At 41.3% G+C, this 16,823-nt stretch overlaps 2 protein-coding genes across 2 annotated transcripts in view; one reads left to right on the top strand and one right to left on the bottom strand.

Moving 5' to 3' along the window:
* The window catches only part of ZNF462 (zinc finger protein 462), a 141,821-nt gene extending 134,131 nt beyond the window's left edge, over window positions 1–7,690 (bottom strand). Inside the window, exon 1 of the mRNA XM_024753684.1 lies at window positions 7,630–7,690. The gene's annotated coding sequence lies outside the window, so the exon portion shown is untranslated. The remainder of the gene's footprint in view (window positions 1–7,629) is intronic.
* LOC112405329 (uncharacterized) lies at window positions 5,460–7,919 on the top strand. The gene is given in 4 exon segments (XM_024753683.1): window positions 5,460–5,551; window positions 7,409–7,455; window positions 7,458–7,588; window positions 7,590–7,919. Coding segments are annotated over 4 exon segments (600 nt in total).
* The last annotated feature ends 8,904 nt before the right edge of the window (window positions 7,920–16,823 follow it).

The raw sequence follows: 16,823 nt of genomic DNA, 5'->3' as shown, positions 1-16,823 counted from the left end.
GTATCACACAAGAAGAGGAATTTTCTTCTAACATTATCTACTTTCCTCTCTGTTTGCTCATAATCAATTAATAGGTCACCAACACCCAGCTAATGTTTCCCTCAAAGCCACCAACTTCCTAAGTATGTGAACTTCAAAAGATGCTTGCTTTCACACACACACACACACACACACACACACACACTCTCTCTCTCTCTCACAGACACTTGATTTTTTTTTTTTCAGCTCACTAGATTTTAGTAATAGACACTGGAAATATTCCCCCCACTTCTTCTGAATTTCTTCGTTTCCATATACCAATATCCAATCATACACCCATGTCAGGTCCTTTCCAATCTTAGTTCATTATTTATATATTTCCTAATTTGTGAGTGTAGCATTCATTGTGAAATAGCCTCTCTATTCCCCAGCCATCAACTTGAAACATTCAATGCAGCTTTGTCAGTGTTCTGTCCCATGAGGCAGTGAACTATAAGTCTGATAAAGGCACATACCACAAAGAAGATAAGTAAGGTTACCTTAACCAAGAAACCTCAATACCAGGAAAGAATCCAAGATAGACTAGACCCTATTAAACTCCATCACACTGAAAACGGGACTCTTTCCCAAGGCAACTTTACCATTCTTTCCTTTCAGGAAAACTGACCACAAGTACTTTAAAGTCCATTAGTGCAGTTGGATTTCTTTTTTCCCCTACTGTCTTCCAGAAGACTCATTAGAAAATTTTAAAATATATACACATATATATGCAAAATAATTATTTCATCTAAAAGTTGTCTCCAACTCCAAAGAGTAAGGAAAAAAACAAATCCTGGAGGAATGTGATCAATGAATTAGATGGACATAAATCTAACATGAGAAGGATTATGGAATCCGAAGACCACAAGAATGTTCTTTATGGCAGTGTGCATCACAGCTCACATATACTTCTCCAGAATGATTTCTCTCTGTGATATATTAGAACAAATTAGGTAAAAACTTGCCTAACGAGCCATCAACTTGACGTCTCAAAAACAAAAAGGATCTCTGAGCTTTGACATCAAATGAGAAGGTTCCACTGGACACTTTTATTTCTCTCATAGTGGTTTATCCTAAATACTTGTCCCATTTCAAATGCATATAACTAGAAAAATGCAAGAAACCATGTCTTGAATATAATGGTACTTCTCATGTTGGTGAAGAGCATCAGAGATGGATGTGTCTCTTAGGTAACCAGTTAGAACACATTCTCAAACTCCAAAATGCCTCCTAGATACCTAATTTTTTCCCTCCAGAAAACCTCAGCTCTAAGGCTGAATATCTGGTTGCAAAGTAAAAACTATGAGTCAAAAAACCTGGTTGCTGGACTGGCAACCAGTGTGTCAGCTTTTTTCCCTACTGAAAGAAGTAATTAACCAGATTTCCTGGTATCAACATCAACAACAAAGACATCATGTAGGTTTGCTTCAAGATCAACTATAATGTACTTATGTTTACATAGACATATATGGTTAATTAGATGCAAAACTATCTGGTAATTACTTCCCCAAATAACTCTTTTTATCCCATTGCATTTGAACTTCCGAGTTTGAATATGTAGCAAATACATACATGCGTTAGTAATTTTAAATATAACACTGCTGACATTCTACTTAAGAGCAAAAGTAATGGTATCAAAGAGTAACAGTCAATAAATGAATAATGAAAGGTATGATTCCAAGTAAGATTTTTTTAAGTGCTCTTGGAGAGCCCTAGATTTTTAATAAAGAAGCAGAGCTCTGAAGAGAAGTATTTTTAAATGAGCATACACATCAAATGCAAATCTTGAAAACCATACATCTTCGTCTGCAAAAACAGGGTTTTACTTCATTGACCATGGACAATTATTAGCTAAAAAAACCATGTATTTCTCCTCTCCTTTCACACCCGTCAGAAGAACAATAACCCTCAATTAATGACACAACAGTTTGGTTTGAAAAATGTGATGTTGTCACATACAGCACTGAGCATTTACTGAATGACACTGCTCCCAGTTACTCAACAGAATATAATTACATCTGGAATCTAAAAACCACCTCAATCTGCACCAAAAATACTGTGGACATAAAGAACTTTACACACACACAAATCTGACACATAATGAGAAAGCAAAGCAAGAAAAAAGCTGGTATAAGTCGCTCACCAATGTGTTCCTTATTTCTGTTGAAGCTGGTACCTTGCTATATTTCTCCTTAGTTGAAAACGAGGTCCAATCAGCCTCCTTACAATATATTATTAATTGGTTCTGAATCTCCTCCAAGTTTTCATTCCACTGTGGAGCCTTCCTCACCTATCTTCAAGAGTCCGTCTAAAATTCTTCCAACATCTTCCCTCATCCTCAAGATGGCTACCTTACCTAATGGAAAAGCAACATCTTCATGGTTGGCTTTTATAAATTCCTCAAGCATTTCAGGATTTAGTTCTTTACTTGGATCAATTACATACATTCTCTAGAACTAATCTGTGAAGAACTCCAATCAGTGTGTGTGGACTGGGTAGGTTTGGGTCCTTTCTTCAAATCATCCTCACAAAATGTCTTCCTCTAAGACTAATAAATTCCTCCCAATTAGAAAGGTGAAGCTACCTGGACAGAAGGTTTTCTCAACTGACATAATACTTTAAAATTTTGTTTCCATAGTGACATTGTTAAGGAGACATCTGATATTTCTGAAGACTTAACAATACTTGAGAACACAGAGAAAAACAGCAGAATGGAAGGGAAGAGGGAAAACAAAGGAACGAAAAGAAGGCCTAATGCACAAATGGAGCATCTTGAAAAGAAATGTAGACCTTCAAGAAACTGGTGTCAGCCAGTCTTAGAGTTCCTCTGAGATCTTGCAGGATTTGCTGTTGTTGCTGTTGTTTTGCAGAAATCAACCCCAACCAGACAATAAAGTCTTGCAATGCATCAAAACATGATGATAACCAAGCCCCAGAACTCCAAAAATCTCAGCTCAGGGCCACCACCATCTTCACAATGAGGAAATCACATTTCCTGGTGACTTGCAGGAGACCTGGAGCAGCTTAAAGTTGTGTGAAGACCTCAGTGGAAAAATGTTTAAGGTTTTCCTTGCCTTTCCCGAAGGAGGTCAAAACCCTCAGGTCCACTCAAAAGGAGAGAAAAAAAATTCCAAAAGTTTACTTTAAATTGGCAACAAACGCCTCCATAACTTGTGAAAGCACTCCTTAGGTGGGAGGAAAATGCGAGCAGCCCTTCCAAGCCCCTCGTTTCCTTGCATAATGAACAGATAGAGAGGAGCCACCACAAGATTCACCCCCTGGAAAGGGAGAAGGAGAAGGCTGGCAGGCCTCCTCCTCCAGCCATCACCAACAGAGCTTCAAAATGGAGACATCCATAATTTTATAAACACTTCTCAGCTTTGTCTCCTGGAAACCCGCTCTCCTCCATTTTCTGGTGGAGTTACAACATGACACGGGCTTACCTGACTCAGTTCCCAGCTCTCAACCAAACTAGTTACTTCCTCAAAAATCCTGCAAGCCACCTCCAGAAACAAAACCAAAGCAAACCAAACAGCCAACACAGACACTCAGACACAGCCCCCCGGGAGCCCTGGGAGAAAGCCCCAACTGGTTGGTCTTTTCCCATCCCAGACGCGTGCTTAAAAATGAAACTTTTTTTTTTTTCAGTAGGGGAGGAATATAAAAGGAACTCCAGGCAGCCTCCCTCCCTCTCTGTAGGTTAGAAGCTACAATGAAAAGAAAATGAGGGTTCCTCCAGGAATGGTGAAAAGCCTGGAGAATGAACGTGAGAAGAAGCTTTGTGTTTTGGAGTCTGGACTGGAACCAAAGCAGACAGCTTGCAAATGGAGGACAGGGAGATAAAGAAAGGGAAAGAGAGGGGCTGCTCCTCTGGTGGGCGGCTGCGGCTTCCCCTCGCGCCTGGAAGGAGGACAGACCCCTGGGAACTGCACCAGGAGTCAGGCGACCCCCAGGCCCCTGCTTGGGGTCTTTTCTCCCGTCCTCCGAGGAGAGCCAAGCGTGTGTAATGGCTTCTCCTCTCCAGAAACCGTTGTCCTCCTCCACCAGACGCTTCTGAACCCCCAGCCTGGAGACAGCTCCTAGCTGCTCCTGAACCTGCGCCCCCCAGCCGGCCGGCGCCCCCCGCTCCTCGCCTATCTGCTCACCGGCAGCACCGGCAGCCGCCGCCGCGGCCCCCCCGACACATCCCGACCCCGCATCCCAACTTCGGGGAGAGAAGAGAGCGAGCCAAATACCTGAGGAAGAGGGGGGTGCCAATCCGCACGGCTTTGCCATCGGGCTGGGGACAAGCAGACAGAGAGGGGGAAAGGAAGGAGAGGGACAGAGAAAGAAAGAGGTCAACCCGCTCAGGTCGGGGCGGCCGGGAGCGCTCCCTCCTCTGCCCCTCGCTCTTTCCCTCTGGCTCTCGGCTCAGGTCTCCCCGACTCCCGCCCTCCGCCCCCCTCTCTGTCCCTTACTCCTGTGCCCACACCAGGAGCATCCGTCCTAAGGCTCCAGCTCTCTCCTCACTCATCTTTTATTTTCTCTTCTCTCCATAGAACTACACGAAATTAATTAAGCCACAGCGCTCCGCTCCCCCCCGGCAGAAGGAGCAGCCAGCAGGAAAAGCACAGCCACCTCCACCGCCACCACCACCACCTTCTCCTCCTCTTCCTCCCTCGCTTCTCCTCCTCCTCCTCTTCCTCCTCCCCCTCCAGCTCTCTCTCCCTCCTCCTCCTCCTTCCCCCCCCCTCCTCTTCTCTCTCGCTTCTTCTCTTCCAACAGCCAGTCCATGCAGGGGACTTCCTCTCCTCCCCGCTCCACCAACCCTCCTTGGCCGAATGAATGAGCGCGTTTGTGCCTCCACCACCCCGTGCTCTCCTCCCCGCAGCACTCGGACCACCCCGAGGTGCTGGTTAATTGCAGTAACTTACTGAAGAAGCGTCCCGGCGCCGGGAGGTGTTTCGGGTTCTCCAGCCCCACCGCCTCCTTATCCTTTTTCTCTTTCTCCTCTTCCTGCTCGGGTTATTGTTGTGGAAGTTGTTTGGGAGTCTCATGTGCTTCTGCCGGGTCTCAGCAATGGAGGATCGCCATCTTCCCTGCCTTCCTCGGCTCTTCAGACTCGCTGCAGCTGCAGATGACCTGAGATTTCTGTCTCTCTCCCTCTCCCTCTCTCTCCCTCCCTCCCTCTCCCTCTCACTCTCTCCCTCTCTCTCTCTCCTCTTCTCTCTCCTCTCCCTTTCCCTCGCGCGCTCTCTCTCTCTCCCTCTCCCTCCCTCTGTGTCTCTCTCTGAATAATGAGCAACCAGAGGGAGAGAGAAAGCAAGACAGAAAGAGAGAAGGCAGACAATCTTCTCCTGCCACACAAAACGCCGGAGCACCAGGGGGTGCGCGAAGCCTTTCTAATAACAACAACAACGCGCAGGAGAGAGAAAGAAAAAAAGAAAGAAAGAAAGAAAGAAATGAGGAAAGGGCTGGAGGGGGGGGTAAGAGGAGGAGAAGGAGGCAAAGGAGGAGGAGAAGGGGAAGAGGCAGATGAGATGAATAAAGACCTGCGGAGAAGGCGGTGCGAGGAGCGCGGCGGCCGGGCTGAGGCGTGCGCGCTCGCGTCCCGGAGGCGCCCGGCCGCCCCGGCCGGCAGAGGAAGCCCCCAGTGAGGACCCTGCCCGGTCGCTCATAGCGCTCCCACCATCAGCCCTGCCCGAGGCGCCGAGCCCCGGCCCCAGAGAGTCCCTCGCACGCATCCATCTAGAGGCCAATCTTTGCAAAGAACACACATTGGGAACTAGAGGTTGCAAGTCTAAACCCAGATCAACCACGTGGGGCTTTTTAATCCCTTTCCAGCTTGCGGTGTATCTCCAGTGAAAAGCTCAAATTGTCCATTACTGACACGTATTTTGAAGTCTTCTCCTCCGAAATAAAGGCTCATTGTGCATTTTATTTCTTTTCTGATATGGTAAGGGAAGGTTGAGGGAGGAAAGAACCCATCATTCTGAGCCTCGGAACCACCACTTTCTTTTCCTAACTTGTGAAGTGTTTTGACGGCGCACCAAAACGGGGGGGAAAAAAAAAGCCTACTTAAATAACTTTACACTCTCCAGCCCCGCGTTGCTTGCACTTTCTGGCTGATCATCCAAAAGCTCGGAAAGTAACAATCAGAGCTCCTAATGATAAGGTGTCATGGTGTTGAAGACAAGAGAGCCAAGATGAAGCTTTCACACCTTGAATTTTTATTTAGTGTAATTTCCCACAAATCGTTCTGAACTGTTTAGTTTGCAAAGGAGTGGGTTTATCCTCCTCTCTCACTAGGTCTAATGTCTCCTAAGGCTTTAATCTGATGGTGGGGAGGGGGCGGGGGTGGTGCCTACAGTATAAAAAAATCAATATAGCAAGTCAGAAGCAATTGTAAGTTCAAGGGCATGGGCTGCTTGTACCATTTCTATTTCTCGCATCCTCGAGCTGGACATCAACAGCCTCGGGAGAGAGAAACACGCAGCGCGCGGGGCAGAGACCTTAATTAAAGTTTCTTTTGTCCGCGTCTGAATTGGGGGATGTTGCTGGATTCCTTTGCATTGGGGAGCGCGCATCCGGTGGAGAAGGCGCGGTGGGGAGGATCCAGGGCAAGACTGTCCTCTGTGATACTCACTACCTCCCCCGCAAACCCAACAACAGTCCGGGAAGATATCCCTGTAAACCCACACAATGAAGGGGAGGAGGAGACGCGCGCGGAGTTGGTTCCCACCAGACAGCGGGGTTTTATAAACAGATCGGAATCCTTTTCCAAGCTTTTCCCCAATCGTTTATTCCGGGGCAGAATCTCTCACCCAGAGACACGATTTCACCCCCTTCCAGTCAACACTTCCTGCCCTTTTCTCCTCCCACTCACATTGAAAAGCTTGGGAGCCCTAAAAGGGTGTTGATGGCGGGGGTGATAAATAAATAAATAAATGACACTCTACGCGTGCGGTGGAGGAGAAAGGAGGGGGAGGGAGAGGCAAAGCGAGGAGAGGGAAGAGAAAAAGTAGGGAGAGGAGAACCAAGAGGAGAAAGCTCAGAGGCGAAAGGGAAACAGTAGTCAAAGCAAGAAGAGAAAGAAGAAAGGAGAGAGGAGGACGGTAAGGCTGTTCAGGACTGAAATGACCCTGGCTTTGAACAGACTTGGGAGGACTCCCACTCCAGGTGCCTGGAAGGACTTGGGGATAGTCCTTCTGCCCCGAGCTCCTCCTGCACGCCAGGTCTCCGCCGTCCCTTCACTGCCCCGGCTGATAATTTACCTCTTTGTCTTTAATAAAAAGCTGACTTTTTCTGTCAAGCTCTGCACCGGGAAAGTAACAATCGTATTTCAGGTTGAAAGCTTCTATTAACTGCTGGGTTTTGGCGGTGCGGAGGGAGGAGGAAGCGACGAGGTCAGAGGAAACCCAAGACTCCTGGGGCACCAAAGGGCTTCCCGCAGTCGGGGAATGAGCCCTGGGGAGGAGCCTTTCGCGAGAACGTGAGCGCGCCCCAACACGCCTCAGACCTCATAAACCCACTTGGCAAAGACCGGGGAAGCGGCTGGCGGACCGACTGCGGTGAACTCAAGAAATTAACCTTGCGCTGCAATTAAACGGGCTGCCGCCCTTTCAGACTCACCTCGAGCGACCATGATAGCTCCCGAACCGGCCGCGGGGGGACCTGGCTCCTCCCTCCCGTCCCAGGAGAAGAGGACAAAAAGGGGAGATGGACTTGGAGATGGCCCCGCCCTTCAAACGCTCCAATCCTTGGAAACTAAACCTCCTCTCCAAGCCTCCACGTCTAGAAGGGACAAAGGCAGCGAGGAGATCCAGAGGCCGATGGGGGAGATAGGTGGCTTTCGGGCTTCTCAAGTGGGTGCTTTGGGCGAAAGGTACAATGGCCGAGTTTCCATTCCAAATACAGGATAGTCTTTAGAAGACCATCTTCTGGTTTAGAAGCAAATTGACTTACCAAAGCCGTGAAGCAAACTACTGCAAAACTCCCGCATTGCCCTGCTTTTTGAATGTGGAGGGCTAAAATTTCAGTTAACGATGCCATACACAAATTTTTCGACTTTTTTTGAAGTCACAAGTGTCTTAACTATCCATCTAAGATAATTGAAAGAAATTAGCATGAAAGAAATAAACATGGTGGGGGAGTGGGCTTTTTGTTTGCCTGCTTTTTTTTATTGGGGGTAGCTTTCTTTCAAATGATAAGAAGGCATTTGGATAAATAAAAGCTAGGTCACTCAAGGAAAGTGTGTGGCTGAAGGTTTTAGTGAAAACCTTGACAAACTTGGCACTTAAGTAAGTGTAATTATGCTTTGCCATTAGCGGACCATTAAGATATACAGGAGAAAGTTCACACCTCCTGCTGTTTCATTCCCTAAGAATATTCACAAAGATAATACAAGCCTCGTTGGGTTATCCTCTCCACCAGGAGGGTTAATTTCTAAAATTTTTAATTAAAATGGAAAAGCTTAGGTTTTGTACACAGGCAACAATGTGAGGCAAGTCTCTGGGGACACATTGGCTTTGTGAAATTTGCCTTTTGTTACTGTACCCTATGCCATTATTCCCCTGGAGTCATATGGGATTTCAAGACTTTGTTAATGTTCCAGGAAGTATGAATACGTGGGAAGTCTGGACTTTCTTCTCCCTTATCATGGGTGACTGGCATACAGACTCCTCATAAAGGGAAATTATGGCTCATCAAAAGAGTGACTTTATGAGCATTAATAGAATAATAAATCTTGCAATTTTAGTTCAAGAAACAGTGGAGTCCTATAATCAGAGTGACCCATGCAAATATGATCCACTTACTTGCCCAACTCTAGCAGGATAGGGATAGTCTATAAATCATTTTGGTTTTTAAAGGTTAGGAAAGGAAAGTGCCCAGACCTCTCAAAAGTGTTTATGGGGGGAAAGGGGACTTCTATCCCCTACAGGAAGGAATCATGGAAAGAAGGAAGAGTTGGTCCAGAGGCTACATTAAAAAGATAGAATTTCAACTGAAACAAGAGTGAATAGATGTTTTAATGTCATGGTTTCAATATTTACATTATATCATATAAAAAAGGAAAAGTCCTGCCTCCTGAAAACTATGCAAAAAAAATTTCCAGTTTATAATCCCACTTTCTAAATTCCAGTTGGAAAACTGTTCAGGCTGATGATTTTAGCAAAACAAGGAGTAGATGAATAGAGAGTATGGCTTTTTCAGAAGTCTTAATTATTCCGGCTTTAAACATTTGACCACACACCTCTTGAACTTGGTATTTTCCTTCCCATGTAAAACTAATTTCCCATGCCATCCAATATAGTCTTTTTACTATTTGAGTTATTTTCAATGGGCTATTTATTTTGAATTTTTGAGATCTTTTACTTTTGTTGGAAATGACTAGTCCTTGAAAAGTTTTTTTTTAAGACTTCAAATTGGATAATTATGGACTCTCCAGATATCAAAAAAGTGAAGTCACTAACACACCTTCTTTCTGATCCCTTACCGAAAAATCAATATATTTTCATAAACCCAAACCTAAACATATGTAACTAGTTGACTAGTGTCCACGCCTAGGGAGAAGTGACTGAAAGAAGACAAACGTGGATAATTCATGATTCTGAACAGCTCCCAAAGGAAGAGAAATTGCGATAACTTATATTAAACTTCCCCTGTGTGAATCTTTCTATGCATACCTTTGGGTACCAAAGAAGATGTTTCAATAGCGATGTTCTAAAAAAAAAATTTTTTTAAGTCTTTTGCCCATAGGTAGAAGTTAAATTTACAGTTCTATCAAGCTAGTTACTGTAATAATGGACCATTCATGTGGAATGTCCATTAACCATTGAATATTTGTTTAGCATCTACAATATGCCACTCAGCTGAATACCAGGGATACAAAGATGAATAAGAGAAGATGAGTCAAAGTCTAAATGCATGATCTACTTCAGGAACCACTAGCTTTAAAATGCCATTATTTGGATTTATATAGAACTTTAGATTTTTACTCACTCAAAAGCAATACAGGACTTTGGCCAATAAGGAGGCTATGATTAATTTGAACATTTTTGTTCATACTACAGAGTTGGTAGGAAGTAATATTGTGTTAAAATAATTTAAAGCCAGTGTCTTGCCTTAACTCATAATTTAACGTGAAATTCTAACTAGAGAAGATCTTTTTAGGAAGAAAGAGCTGTGTTAGATCAACTATGATTAGATTAACCAAAATTCATAAGAAAGACTCAACTGAAGGATTGTCTATTTTTTGAGGTATCCCGTCTAGCAGACAGACCAGTATTTCCAGATTCCTACTACTTGCATTCAAACTGAAGCCCAGAGAGGGGATGTGACCTAGTCAGGAACACAGAGCTGGTCAAAGGCAGTCAGCTCTACAAGCTATGCTTCCACGCAGTTTCCTAAAGTTATCATTCTGATATCACCTTCAAGATTTCTTTTTATTTTTGACATGCTTCCATACTACTTGTACTGTTATTTACTTAACATATATTATTTCTAAATGAACTTAAAAAAAATCTTAGCTCCATCAAAAGTAATATGACTAGTGAAATCACAAGTCCGATGGGCTATTAATATATAAAATTATAATACACATCAAAATAAATATATTATTAAAATTAGAATAAAGAAAAAAGATTTTGGATTAAAAAACTAGTCTGATAGTATACATGCCAAACTCTTAATGGTAAGGAGTGAGAAAGGTGAAAAAGAAAGTTTGAGTTATTTTTTTGTGTACAAACAGGAATCACTTTTATAATTTAAAAACTAAGAAAAAATTGTATAGTCTAGTGGTGGCTAGCACAGCCCCAAAGTAAGCCTTTTCATTATATATACTTAGAGGAATTAAACATTAGCACAAGCCTTTTAAGTGCGATTTAACAATATATATTTAAAGTCTTAAAATGTTCACACTTTTTGTTCCCTTAATTCCTCCTCTTAGAATCTACCCTAAGGAAACAGTCAAAAATGGTAGAAAAGATTTACACAAAAAAATGGTAGAGGTAAAGTAAACAATTGAAAATAACTTGTGATTAGGAGAAGAGGAATGGTTAGTCAATAGTAAATCTCCACTATGACATATTAGGCAGCTTAAAATTATTTACAAAGATTTTTGTAATTAAATAGAAAAATGGCCTCATGCTAGGTAAAAGACCTAGACATAAAGTTATGATCACTGATTATTTTTTCATAATGCACACACTCAGAAATCACTTTCAAAGGAAATATACCAGCGTGTCAATAGTAAATTGACTTATTAAAATTTTAGGAAATGTAGAACTTATAAGAGATCTATATAAGTATATAAACCACATATATACATATATGTGTGTGCATATACATATATACACACATGATGGAGTTGACTGCTTTGTTTGAACTGAACTGTCAAATATTTGTTTTAGTATTTCAAAACATTTTAACGTTAAATGATAGAACCCACTTTTATGTGTCTGGTAATTATAAATATGTCTTGAAGATCTTATTAATATTGCTAATAAAACTGTGTCACAGTATCTGTTTTTCACAAAGATAAGTTAATTTGCTTTTTACAGGGACAATAGGAAGATTTGAGTGAGTATTTTGAGTACATTTTATATACAAAAGGAAATTTAGGGCCAAAGAGATTGAATGATTTAACCTAAGGCCTTTGGACACTAATAGTGTAAAGAAGACTAAAATCCAGTTCTCCCAATTTCTACTGTTAATGTTTTGAAATCTAGAATTCCATACAATCTCAAAAATATTGCCAAATACTACCAAAGGAAATTTTCTTTTGGCCCATATGAAAAAAGGTTATCTTCATCAAATATGTGAATGAAAGCTCTGATACTCTTTACACCTAAAAAATTAGCAGAAATATATACTGTATGTGTATCTATATGTATATTCACATTTCCCAATTGTTAAGAGTATATATAATTCTCGGTTGTTGACGATATGGAAAAATAGACCCTCTAGTTCTCTGTTAGTGGAGTCTTTCTGGATGTATTAGAAGTCTTTAACCCAGGAATTTAACTTTTTTTTTTTTTTTTTTTTTTTTTTTTTTTTTTTTTTTTTTTTTTTTTTTTTTTTTTGCGGTACTCCGGCCTCTCACCGATGTGGCCTCTCCCGTTGCCGAGCACAGGCTCCGGGCGCGCAGGCTCAGCGGCCATGGCTCACGGGCCCAGCCGCTCTGCGGCATGTGGGATCTTCCCACACCGGGGCACGAACTCGTGCCCCTGCATCGGCAGGCGGACTCTCAACCACTGCGCCACCAGGGAAGCCCCCCAGGAATTTAGCTTTTAAAAATTGACTTAGGAAATATTAATAACTGTCACCAAAAACTTTTGTACAAGGGAGTTCCTTGTGGCATTAATACCCCACAACAAGTGATTGGTTAAAGAAATTATGTTCATCTATGTAATAGGAAGTTATATAGCTATCAAATTCTGTAAGAAATATTAAATGATAGTGAAATATTTACATGATTTTTTGATAAGGGGAAAAATCGATTTCAAAACAATATGTATAACACTCATATTTGTAAACGTGTGTGTGCATCTAGACACTGAAAAATAATTTTAAAAGTATAATCTAAGTGTTAACGGTAGTTTTTTCCAGGTGATGTAATTTTTTCTACGTGATGTAATTACGGGTACATTATATATTTTTTTCCACTGTGGCTTCTTAGATTTTTAAACATTTGCACAATGAATCTCTCTCTTTTGCAATTAGAGAGAAAAAGATTTAGAACTCCCAAATAAGCTTTGCTAGCACAAGATTTCTTTTATATCATAAAGACTGACCAGGGGCTTCCCTGGTGGCGCAGTGGTTGAGATCAAAAAAAAAAACAACAAAAAAAAAGACTGACCAAACCAAATGTTTGTCTAATTTGTAAAAAACAAAAATTTTAACTGTGCGGTTTTATTAATCATTATTGAAAATCACACACCTTGAAATCCTTGCATACATTCGATTCCCCAAACAGCCTTTACCCAGAGTTCAATGCTTCTAGTACAGATTTTGGGTAATAACTTCCAGCACCAAGGTTAACTTGACTTTGCATCCACCAACCATCACCCATGACTGACCCCTTGTAGATTTCATGTGAGTTGCCCTTTCAGGAGAGTCTATTTATACTCTCTCCTGTGTGCTTTCCCAGCAAGTTGCTAAAAACAGTGTGTCACAAAAGTTACTTATTGGCTACATGTTTTTTGTTTTCGGTACGCGGGCCTCCCACTGTTGTGACCTCTCCCGCTGCAGAGCACAGGCTCCGGACGCGTAGGCTCAGTGGCCATGTCTCACGGGCCCAGTCGTCCCGCGGCATGTGGCATCCTCCCGGACCGGGGCACGAACCCGTGTCCCCTGCATCAGCAGGCGGACTCTCAACCACTGCGCCACCAGGGAAGCCCTACGTGTTCTAAGTGTCTGGAATGCAGAACAAGTTTTTTTTTAGTATCTTTCTGATGTTTCTCAGGGTGCATATTTTAAGTGAGTATTTATTGATTTAATGTTTATAATAAAGACAAATCCAGCTCTAACAACGAACACCTACTTACTAGTTTCCAGCTCCTGCTCTTATGAGTGATGACCTTGGGCTCCATGCATCAGTTTCCACATCTGTAAAAGAAGTATAATTAAGTACTTACAGGATTGCTGAGGATTTTTTGAAATTAATTTTTATTGGAGTGTAGTTGATTTACAGTGTTGTGGTTATGAGGCTTTTTAAAAAATGTATGTAAGGAACATGAAAATCTGTAACTGCTAGCTAATATTATGATCTATGTCCTTTTTCTTTTCTTTTCTTTTTTTTTTTTTTGGTCACAGGGCACGACATTTGGGATCTCAGTTCCCCCACCAGGGATTGAAACTGTGTCCCCTGCATTAGAAACATGGATTCTTAACCACTGGACCACCAGGGAAGTCCCTGTTCTATGTTCTTATAGCTTTACTGTGAGGTGGCATAGGTGAGGTGAAGAGCCCTAAATTTGGAGTCAAGAGTTAGGTATCGGACTTCTCTAGTGGCCCAGTGGTTAAGAATCCACCTGCCAGTGCAGGGGACACGTCTTCAAGCCCTGGTCCGGGAAGATCCCACATGTCACAGAGCAACTAAGCCTGTGCGCCACAACTGCTGAGCCTGAGCTTTAGAGTCTGCGAGCCGCAACTACTGAAGCCCGTGCGCCTAGAGCCCGTGTTCTGCAGCAAGACAAGCCACGGCCCATGCACGAAGAGTAGCCCCTGCTCGCTGCAACTAGAGAAAGCCCCAGCGCAGCAACGAAGACCCAACACAGCCAAAAATTATAAATAAATAAGTAAATTTATTAAAAAAACAAAAAGTTAGGTATCTAGTCCAGGAAATCAAAACCAGAATATGTACACATAACAAAAGAAATTCATTATATTTAAACAAATCTTTAAAATCAACAGTGATCATTTAAAATAAAAAACCTAAGTATGACTAATTGTATCTAAGTTCTCGTATTACTTCTTATTTCTGTTAGTTAGTTCACTTTGTCATTTTCTAAAACTCAGCCACCAGGCATGTGGCAGTAGGGCCAAAGGATTTTTTTTGTTTTTTTTTAAATTAATTTTTATTGGAGTATAGTTGCTTTACAATGTTGTGTTAGTTTCTACTGTACAGCAAAGTGAATCAGCTATACGTGTACGTATATCCCCTCCTTTTTTTGGATTTCCTTCTCATTTAGGTCACCACAGAGCACTGAGTAGAGTTCCCTGAGCTATACAGTAAGTTCTCATTACAAAGGTTTTCTAAAAGTAAAAAAGAAAATCTTAAAATCGAGAAAAAATTTTTATTGATATCTCAAATCGAAGAAATGGTTGTATAGGCTCAGAAAAATCCATACAATGCAGGAATTGTTATAATAGATGTAAATAAGTAAACTATAGCAAATGCGGAGCATTTTATTTTACTCCATTTTTCTGTGAATTGTATAGAGATCACCGTTGTTCATTGGTCTAGCTTCCGGATCAGCACTGTTCTGTTGGAGCACAATTTGAAAACCACTGATCTATTCCAGTATGAGAAAATGGTCTCAAGGAAAAGTGATCTTTTGCCCAGAATTACGGACTAAGGTATTGAAGATCCAGACCTACCCAGTTCCTCTTTATGGCAATTTCCGCTCTTCTAGCAAAAGAGATTTCCTTGAGCTGGTAGTAAACCAAAAACTCAGTTACCTTCTTTTTTCCTTCCCTCCTTCTCTTCCTCCTCCCTCTCTCCCTTTCTTTCTAAGGTTTCCCAGAAATGAGAAACTGTACTTTACATGACCAACAATAATTAACGGCTTAGTCAACCAGTGAATAATTTTTATGCTTTCTCTAAATTATTTTGATGACTTTCAGTTCATTTCATCTTTTTTTCTAACCCAGAGGATGAGCCAAACAGCTAATTGTGGTCTTCATATATCAACATCTTCTGCTCCTTGGGAATGTTTAGGGTTTTCCTTCACCTTTTTCTTTTCATCTTTCACTCTAAAAGGGTTTTTATAGGCTTAGGACCAGGAAAGAAAAAACGAAGGTGGCATAAGGTTCTTTTCACCTGGAAAATTATAATTCTGCTTTTATTTCATATAGAGATATAAATGGAGAAACATAGCACTATTCTACTTATCAGGGATCATGTGAAAGAAGAAAAGTTCATTGTTCTGGCCCTTTTGTGTTCACTCTATATCATGCAGCATTCACAAAGGAATTATTCCTATGATTGAGAAGAGAGATAGGCTGGTGCTCTCATTTGACTTACGACAGAGCCCTGAATTTGAAATTAGTAAGGACTTTTTAAATATCATGAACATGGAATTATAGTATCAACTTGGTTATCAAATTAACTCTGTGTATACTAGAACTGAATGATAAAGCATATAACATGGAAGAAGAAAAGCAATAGTGCTTGTTATTGCACTTCCATTTGACTATAGTCAGGATCTAGTAGATGCTCCTGTCCCATCCACTGAGGAGACTGCAAAATCCAAGGCGTCACAGATGAACTGTCACCTGAACAACTCAGGAACATAAACCCTCATCAGGTCAAGGGATATGGTATTTGTAAGAGAAGATGCACAGATTTTGTCGGAGGCTGGGAAAAGCCTTAAAGCACTGGATCAGAAATAGGAATCTCTGACATCTGTAAATGATCTCACAAAGCCTTTCCCATGTACATTTTTTAAATCTATTCTTCACAGCAGTTTATGACATGAAGATTATTTCTTCTGTTTTATATTTGGAGAAACCAAGGCTCAAAGCAGTCCAGTGACTTTGCCCAAGATCATTCAATGAGCGCTTGGACTTGAACTCAGGACTTCTGATTCCAGATAGCATCATCTTTCTCATTGTCAAGTATTAAACTCCCAAGATGACATAGTAATATGTTTTTTCCATTTATCTATCTATCTCTAGATATATTTCCTGATTATTTAGCAAATACAGAAAAATAAAAGAATAGTCCCAAAACACAGAGAGAATTAGTATTATCCTCTGTTTCTTGTCTGTATTTCTCCCTTTGTGGTTTGATAGTCTATGTTCTTTGCTTATTTTTGTGTGTATGTGAATTCTGTGTGTGTATCTTTACATTGACTTGTGATGTTCACTTTATAGATTAAGAATATTAACTCCTTCCAATATGTAATAAAATATTTTTCTTAGTTTTTATTTACTTTTAACTTTAATAATAATGCTTTTTGATACCTAAAAGTTAAAATTTGTATGTTTAAATTTATTGATCATTTTCTTTATGCTTTCTATCATTGGTATAGTTTATACTTTCAAGCCCCCTAATAGGACAACTATTCATTTACACGATTTGTTGTGTTTTTACTAATTCC

Source organism: Neophocaena asiaeorientalis, unplaced genomic scaffold (assembly GCF_003031525.2).
Source record: "Neophocaena asiaeorientalis asiaeorientalis breed wild unplaced genomic scaffold, Neophocaena_asiaeorientalis_V1.1 scaffold342, whole genome shotgun sequence".
Classification (NCBI taxonomy): Eukaryota; Metazoa; Chordata; class Mammalia; order Artiodactyla; family Phocoenidae; genus Neophocaena; species Neophocaena asiaeorientalis.
The sequence above is the reverse complement of the archived record's forward strand: the minus strand, read 5'-3'. Positions and strand labels throughout refer to the sequence as shown.